The 8,879-nt window shown below is 35.1% G+C and overlaps 2 protein-coding genes across 2 annotated transcripts; both read right to left on the bottom strand.

Moving 5' to 3' along the window:
- Window positions 1-2,075: 2,075 nt before the first annotated feature.
- On the bottom strand, window positions 2,076-3,017 carry LOC112038642 (benzyl alcohol O-benzoyltransferase). The gene has a single exon (XM_024071466.2). It carries the CDS (start codon window positions 2,938-2,940, stop codon window positions 2,128-2,130), a length of 813 nt encoding a protein of 270 aa, XP_023927234.2. The 5' UTR covers window positions 2,941-3,017; the 3' UTR covers window positions 2,076-2,127.
- A 2,072-nt stretch (window positions 3,018-5,089) lies between these two features.
- Window positions 5,090-8,253, bottom strand: LOC112038651 (protein BOLA4, chloroplastic/mitochondrial). Its single transcript, XM_065782024.1, has 2 exons — window positions 7,852-8,253; window positions 5,090-5,951 (listed from the first exon to the last, which is right to left on the bottom strand). Exons 1-2 carry the CDS (start codon window positions 8,164-8,166, stop codon window positions 5,880-5,882), a joined length of 387 nt encoding a protein of 128 aa, XP_065638096.1. The 5' UTR covers window positions 8,167-8,253; the 3' UTR covers window positions 5,090-5,879.
- Between the last annotated feature and the right edge of the window lie 626 nt (window positions 8,254-8,879).

The raw sequence follows: 8,879 nt of genomic DNA, 5'->3' as shown, positions 1-8,879 counted from the left end.
TCAACTGGAGCAACTCTAAAAACGTGGCTAGAGTTTTTCTTTATATACCTAGGGTAAAAACAGAAAACCCAAAACATTTAATGAGCTAGGGCTGAACTGGAATATTCTGCAGAAAAACATTTTGCCCGAGATTCGATCGATCGAGTCTTTCCTTCGATCGATTGAGCCAGACCGAAATGCACCAATGTATCTGCAGCCACTCGATTCCAACTTTACATGAAAGACCCAACTTTGAGCAAGTCTAAATAAGACTAAACAACCTGTTTTGATCATGGTTTGCCAACAATACAAATTAGAGTTCTAAATACATAAAATCCTAAATCTTTAGAACCTAACAGCTTCTTTCTTCTTCTTTTTTATAGCTAAAATAACAAAGCTTATTAAAGTTAACAAGAGCGCGCTGTTTTTATCCTAAATTTTCATCCTTTGTATTAGTAAAATTCCTTTTGCCTATGCAAGACAGAATTTGATTGAGAAAATTGGGCCTCGCCTTGGTCTCATGAGATGATGAGAGCATGAGCTTTATTGTTTCTCCACAGTTCGAACTAGGTCCAAGAATAGCACATCAACAGTCAAATTATCAAAATTTTAAAATAAATTAAATAAAACAAAAAAAAGACTCTCCTTCAGTCGTTTTCAATTTTAAGACTTGAGAAATTTCTTCATTTTTACCATTAGAGTTTATACACATTAAATTACATTTAGGAATGTATTATTTGGACGACAAGTTGAGCTAAGCTGTGTTCTGCATGACTCCTTTAAAGCCTACGTATTTCAGATAGGAATCAAAGCAAAGCAAATCAAAGAGAATCTCTGCGAATAGACTTGCAAATAGAGAAATGTTATTTCAATAGCATTTTCACAACACCTTAATTTCACAACAAACCCTAAGTGATAAATTATTATTGGTGAGACAAATAAGTAATTTTAGTGGTATGTTCAAATTAAGATCAATAACAACTAATCATTTATAATTTGTTGTGAAAATATTATGAATACAGTATTTTTCATCTATATATATATATATATATATATAAGAATAGAGAGAGATGCAGATTTTTTAATAACCATTTATGTGTAATAGTGCTATTCTAAAAAAATATTTATGTAAAATAGTGTGTTTGGTATTTAATAAATAATGAGTCATATAAATCAAAACTTGACACTTAATTATTAAAAAAAAAAAAAAAGTCAAAATTTTATAAGAATTTGGTGTAAAATTCTCTTTTATACCGTCTAATAATAAAGTGTCATGCACGTCTTAATATTACAAACAAGAGATTAGATGCGGCTACACAAGATTACACTTCGGCTATTAGAAAATTAAAACCCAAATCCAAACTTCTCCCTCTAGCTACAAGCTATCGAAGATCCGCCGGGTTGAGAAGCTTCTGCCGACGGTGTTGGAGTCAATAAAAGATGCCGGAGCTCTCATGGACTTGGTGGTTCTAAGCCGAATCTTGAAGTTTTGGTATTAACCCAACATCCTTGTCCAATATTCCAAAGGATTACCTTAGCAAAGAAGCAAGTCTCTATGTAGAAATTGAAAATCTAAGTCAACCCAACCTCCTTTCCTCAAAACAAAAGGAACCAGTACGCAATATAAGAGAGAATAAATTAATTTCCTTCTCTTGCAAGAGAAAATAAAATAACGTTTAAGTTTCCCTCATATCCAAAGCTTATATTGGTTGACAATGATCTTTTCTTAAAACATCAAGAAAACACATCCATGGTTACTCCGGCGTATATTCTAGACTCCAACGTCGCCCACAGAATCTCCGGCAGCGTGTACGGGTAACAGGAAGAAGGTTGCTTTGGGTTTTAATTTTAATTTATTATTATATTAGCTAATGGTTGAAGTGTGATTGTGTGTGGCGGTATCATTGTAGGGTGTAAAATTAGACTTTTACACTACATCTTATTAAATTTAATCTCTAAAAAAATGTAAAATGTTTTGTATCTTCGAATTTCATTACACAAGTCTCACAAATTCTTCTTTAAGAAAATCTTAATTTTTTCTCAAAAAAAAAAAAAATCACTCCTATTTATTTACTAATTTTTAGAAAGTAGCCCAACACACAGTAATGCATGCTTTCATTCACTTGATCACATTGAGTGGATTTACATTTACAGGCTAGAGACAATAAACTTGGACAATCCATCCAACTCCTTAACGTATATTTCCATAGCTGGAGCTGGCAAGCAAATCGGAACAACAATACCATCCTTTCCCATACCATTCTTGACAGGAATAAATGTGCAAATCACACCAGGTATAGCCCCAACCCCACCTTTGGCTGGCCCACCATAAACTGGTTTGCCCCACCCAAAATCCACCTTTTTAAACCCGGCACGTGTCAAATCTGACACAAGGAAGGTCCTTACCACAGTGAAGTGGGGCCTACCCCTAATGACCAACATCTCAACCAATGACCACATGTACTCCTCATTAACCTTATTCTTCGCTTTCTTCACCAATTCCAAAGCATAACCCAATGGTTTCTTACATAGTTTCTCTGTAGTTGTAATTGCCCCAGACAATGCAAAGCTATTACCGTAATAACCGGTTGGTAATGGAGGGTTGAGTTTTGCAGATGCATTAACTGAGCAAATAATGCAGACCTCCTCGTCCAAGTCAGGTTGGATGGATATGGTGCGACAACGCCAGAGATAGGCTGTGAGTAACTCAAATGTAGAGCATTGACTTAGGTGGTGTGGCACAAATTTACGGAGGGCGGAAATCTCAGCTGGTCCGAAGAAGAAGAAGCGGTGGGACATGTCATCGAGAGGGATAATGGTGCCCTTAGTGTCAGCCACTTCGTCATACTCAGGATGCGTGTATGTCACACGCGGTGGGTCACGTGCATTAAGGAGATGTCTTTGCCATACAGGTAAAGTGGATGGGGAACTTGCACCACGCGTTATCTCGCCTACGACCATCAGGAATTGGACAAGTCCGATTCCGTCACTTATGGCATGGTTAAGACCAATGGCAAAGATGAATCCACCGCACTTGAGGCGTGTCACCTGCTACGTCAAATCAACACAATGACATTATTGAAAAAGACATATCTATGATCAAGGCTATCAAAATTGAGATTTTACCAAGATCAGTGTAAGTGTTCGAGGATCAAATAGTAGGAGTGGCAAAAGGAGATTCTACTTTTCGATTTAGGAAAAAAAAAAAAACCTATAATTATTGTGTGCGCCAAAAATGAGGTTGATGGGCTGGCCCTCACTTGGGCTCGCAATCTATTTATAGTGTAGGTTTTGGATTTCCTACTTTGGGTAGTCCGTAACATAGAGACCCAACAAAGCAACCTCTCCTTATGAATTCTACTACTCCCACTCTTACCACTCTCCTGTTGTTCTCTCACTCTCTCTATTCTCAATTTCTTATGGAGCCTTTTTCAACCCCCTTTTCTTCCTTAACTTCTCATATTTATAGTTCATAATTAATGGGGAGTTATGATTACTCTTGTGATTAGTGGGAGAGGAAGTCCAATGTTGTTATCATTAAGTGGGTATTTAGTTGGGAGTGGGGTGTGGTGAGAGTGACATTGGGACTGGTTCCCGCCTTAGGGGGATGTTTGGCAGCGATACTTTTCAAGACAGTATTGGGTATTTGGAATACAGCGTTCCCAAGCAATCATGCTCCTATCCGAGGTGTAATCTGCTGGGCAACCCCAGGCTATGAACTATGATGAATATATATGTATATATTATAATGGCCTGCCTAATTTTGTGCCAGGCACAATGACATGAGTTTTGGGCCTATGGCCTCAGCAGGCCCAGAGCCCAGCTGTGAACAAGAAGGTTGGGTCCATGGGTCATACTGCAAGGTTGGAGTCCAAGGCCCAAGTCCAAATTTGGCCTGGGAGTCTCGTACCGTACAATTATAATTCATAATATGTGTTAAAGAAACATTGAACAAAAGTAATTTTTGACACAAATTAATACAAAAAGTCAATTATCAAGTTGTACTATTGTAGACAAGAAAGTATCGTGAAAGTAGTTTCTTTGTTTTTTTTTAACAAGGTGAAAGTATTCAAAAAGTTTTTTTTTTTTTTTTGATAGAACTCAAAAAGATTTTTATGAGAGTAAAAGTACTAATTAAGTAGAACTATAAAAAGGACAGTACATGTGTGTGTATATATATTTCTTTGTTAATCAAATGACAAAGTTTTGCTATAAACTTAGTCATATCTAATTAGTACAATTCCACTCAATATTTTTTTATTTGATGTGAATTTTTACAAAGCAATCATTGAATTACATTTTTTTTTTCTATATCCTCTATACTTGCAAAATTTCTAAAAAATAAAAAATTAATAATTATATCATCAATAAAATGTTTAAATTTCAAATTTTTGTAATCTAAAATTATGAATAAAAAATAATTTTATGGATCAAATAATAAACAACTTTCAATTGGCACAAACATAAAGAATATGGAATCCAACGGTTGAATTTTCAAAATACGTAGTCGTGTTAATTTTTTTATTGGAAATATGTAGCCAACAACCAAGTTTGGAGCTAAATTTTTTGTTTTAACCAAATTAGTTGGTTTGTGACTTTACACAGCCATGTCTGATGCCATATTTTAAAAATTAATATATAGATATATATACACACACACTATAGTTGTTAACAAAAAATATTCGTTTAAAAAAATAACTATATAACTAAGTAATGGTAAATAAATTTATAATTAAAATTTATTTAAAGATATTAAAATATAATTTCATTAAAACTTTTTAGTATTTGGTTGCTTTTTTTTGGGGGGGGGGGGGGGGGGGGGGGTGTTGTGGTTGTGGAGGGTAGAAGTGCCATTTGAACCAAAGGCCATTTGCAAGCATATTCCACAATTATCAGTTTATTATCCAACCACAACTCATTTGCTGCCTAGGAGACGGGCAGAAGTGTACTTTTCCCACCATATTCAAACATAGACATCTCTTCTACATACTCAAAGAAAATGTAAGACAATGCATCACTAAAGTTAATTTGTAAACGCATGATTAAAGGAAATAATAATGATTCACTATAAAAACAATAAGTACAATAAAGGAAAAAAAAAAACTTGCACTAGCTCTTTAAGGTGATACTTCAATCAAATTATATTGCAAAGGCATGGCCTTTCAAACCTATCAGGGTAGAACTTAAACATTTTGATTATACATGCATTGCTCCATGTTAAATGGTTGATAAGTAATACATTGTCATTGTCATACGGTTGATAAGTAATACATTGTCATTGTCATTCTCCCAAGTGCATTGATGGACAATACAAAGTGAGTCACACAAATGCGGATAGGATCAATCATCTTCAAGAGTTTGCATTTATGGAAACACAAGGTTTCCATGCAAAATAAGATCACTGATGTCAGGAATGGAAAGATGCTTGATATCTATCGTGTATGCAGCTTTGAATATATACAACGGTTCTTTCTGATCTTTTTTGAGGAGACCAACACCTGGGTAATGGCCTTTAAAGCAATTCATCCAAATTATTTTTAAGGAGAAAATTATATCATACTATGTGGAGAAAGCTGTTGTGCTAATAAGAACATGGAACCACTAGAACACCTAGAAGGTAAGACGTTATCATTAACAACAGATTTATTTGGAGAAGTACCTACATTTGTATGTGTGTGTGTGTGTGTGTGTGTGTGTGTGTGTGTGTCAATTAATACAAGAACTTCCATTAATCATTCTACCAAGTAAATTCCATTAATATATTAAAAATAATAAGTCAACTGACAAAAGCCCAAAAACGTCAATTGAACGTGGTTCATATGCATTTCTTTATTTGGCTATAATCTTATATAACAAAATTATTTATTTGGCTATAATCATAAGCCAGCAATAACATGATCTTACCTGACATGCCGACCATCACCATAAGCATCTCTCACAGTGACTGATTCTGCATTGAGATGTTCCTTGATCTGTTGAAGCAAATTGCAACATATTATTGGCAATGAGAGCTGGTAATATAGTTATTGAAAGAAAAAACTAATAGCCTATGAATGAAGGTGGACATACAGAATCAACTCTAGAAAGAAATAGAAACAGAACCACTGCCCCCCCACCCCTCCTCTCAAAAAAAAAATTATTGCATCCTTCTTTATTGTTATCTTCCCTTCTTTTTTCTCTGTAGATTCATTTTTATAAACAATACTTTGAGATGAGAAAAGCATAAATTCACTGGAGGTGTACACAAGCTTTCCTTATAAAATGGCACAAAAACTTAATTTGTTTTTCAGTAGATGTTAACACTCAACATCAAATTATTAGTTTTTTCTGTGATTTTTTCAGAGTGCCACCGTTATATTTTCTCTGTAGATTCATTTTGATAAACAATACTTTGAGATGAGAAAAGCTTAAATACACAGGAGGTGTACACATGCTTTCCTTAAAAAATGGCACAAACACTTAATTTGTTTTTCAGTAGATGTTAACACTCAAAATCGAATTATTCGTTTTTTCTGTGACTTTTTCACAGAGTGCCACCATTATAATTCACATCAGTATCACCCTCCAACACAATTAAAGCCTACAATTCCCCTAAGAATGGATCTCACTCACACACGTAGGCACACATGTGTGCAGAATAAAAAATTACCCATTCCTCCATCTCTAGTTCCCCACCAATAGATGAGTGCGATATCTTCTTCCTGCATCCTCCTGTTACATTTCTCTAAAACTTCCTCCACAATAAAGGATTGTGAGTCACAGTGCTGTATTCAGTAAAAGAACTTTGGTTGAGCTGGTAGGGGCGGTACGCAAAGATTGGACAGCAGGGGAATTTGGTTAGGGGTCCTATTGTGTCTCATGTGGTGTATTTGGTGTGAATGAAATGCGAGATGCTTTGAGGGCCAGGAGCTCAGCATGAAGAAGTTGAATTTTTGCTTTTGAAATCCTTATATGAGTGGACGACAACATGCTCAATTTCTTTTTTGATTGAGGTGTTCCTAGATTTTACAGACTCCCTGGGCACTAAATAATTGTCATGTTTTTTTTTGTTTGTTATTCTCTTTGGACTTTTTTCCTTATAATTCCTGTGTGCTTGATTTGAGTATCCTGTTTGATAAATTTATTTACTTATCAATAAAATAAAGGATTGTGGAAGTGCCAATGAATTCTGAGTCAAATTGCACTTCCCCCTCGATAAGGAAGGATGGAGGATGTGGTTGTAGGTCCAAGACCAATTGGGCGCTATGTAAATTACCAAAAACAATACAATAATAAAGAATGGTGGTATTATTCAATAAGATGAAGCATGAAGCTAGGAGCTTATATATCAGAAATTCCATTCAGATGGGTAATCAAGGCCCAAATGGCGATGCCATTCCAAAATAGTTATTGTTTTTTCTAGGCAAGACAATAGAGCCTTCACTTCAAGCTCTTGTTTAAGAACCTTGTTAGATCATTTTGGAAAACAATTTAGCAACTGCAATGTCATGTTGATAATTCCATTTGAGTTAACAATGGAGTATTTGCTTGACCCAGAATAATGAAATTCTACAGATAGATTCCATTGCATCCATATTGAACATCAAAAGCAATTTAACCCATTTCAAGACATATATAAAAAATTAAAAAATGGATGGAAAAAAAAAATTAAACTCTAATTCTTAAGAATTGGCATCAAATATCAAAGACCCAACAAAACAAAACAAAATTTAAACATAACCCCATCACTCTTAAACAATTCAACTATCATAGCAAAACTAAAATAAGCAAAGCAACTTAATTTTTTTCATTTCCCGGAATCAAAAACAATAAAAGCACAAAACCCAATAATCAAAATAAAAAATTTATATCATTTATCAGGAAGTTGCAAACCTTTTTCTCCATGGAGTGCATGAGAGGCGAGTCGATGGACCCAGCATCGTTGACATTCGTGGCCCGTGTGCTGAACCTTCGACCACTCACCGGAACAAACCAGAACCCCAATGAATTTCCACAGCTGTACTCTTCTCCAACACTGTTTTTACTATTACTATGAGCTTGGAGCTTGGTACAACTGGTGCGTGCTCTGTTGAATAGCACAGCAGAGACAAAGGGTCTCGTTGGCTGAGCTTGACGGAGGAAGAGATTTCTGGCCGCTCGTGACGATGCTGCGAAAACGTACGGACGCACCATCAGCGTCTTGGCCATTGTGGTGATTTTGGGTTCCCAAAGTTTGGAGCTTTTAGCTTTCTTCTGTGGCTGCGGAACTAAGCTGGCAGATGCTACGACAAAGAAGAAGAAGGAAAGATGGGCTTTTACTTGGGCTGGGAATGAATAAAATCTTAACGGTCTGGGCTGAGTTTTGATGATAGAGCAAGGCCCAAAAAATAGTGTAGCGTATTGATGGGCCCTGTAATGGACTGGAAAGAAATATCATACTAATAGAAATACTCAAGTAATTGGGGTGTCCATGGGTTAAATAAGAATTTAGATAAACCCCTCATTTGACCCATTAGTTTGGGTTTTATGCACAAACCTGTTGTTGACCGAACGTTCAGTTGAAACCGTTCACAAATTTGCCATGGGATGATAAGTCAAACTAGTTGGAACATAAAATGTACCTAATTCTGTACATTCAATGTACACAATAATATAAATTTAACATATGCAATTTTTCATACACAACTAAGGTTCAAAACTTCAAATTCCTTCTTCCTATTAATGTGTTTACAAAAAAAGTTGTTATAATATTTTGCATGAATGAAAAAAAAAAAAAAAAAAAGTACTTATAAGTGAAAAACTGTTCAATGGTCAAAAAAAGTTGTTATAATATTTTGCATGAATGAAAAAAAAAAAAAAAAAAAAAGTACTTATAAGTGAAAAACTGTTCAATGGAGTCACTTTCTTGAAAGAAACAGACA

Source organism: Quercus suber, unplaced genomic scaffold (genome assembly GCF_002906115.3).
Source record: "Quercus suber isolate HL8 unplaced genomic scaffold, Cork oak 2.0 scaffold_286, whole genome shotgun sequence".
Taxonomy (NCBI): Eukaryota; Viridiplantae; Streptophyta; class Magnoliopsida; order Fagales; family Fagaceae; genus Quercus; species Quercus suber.
This window is presented reverse-complemented; position numbering and strand designations above follow the sequence as displayed.

What these genes read in the sequence shown, in the direction of transcription:
- LOC112038651 (XM_065782024.1), bottom strand. Translation starts at nt 8,166, where the DNA reads ATGGCCAAGACGCTGATGGTGCGTCCGTACGTTTTCGCAGCATCGTCA. An exon ending in TGCACTCCATGGAGAAAAAG is followed by an intron (nt 5,952 to 7,851) that starts GTTTGCAACTTC and finishes TTGCTTCAACAG; the next exon opens with ATCAAGGAACATCTCAATGC.
- LOC112038642 (XM_024071466.2), bottom strand. Translation starts at nt 2,940, where the DNA reads ATGGTCGTAGGCGAGATAACGCGTGGTGCAAGTTCCCCATCCACTTTA.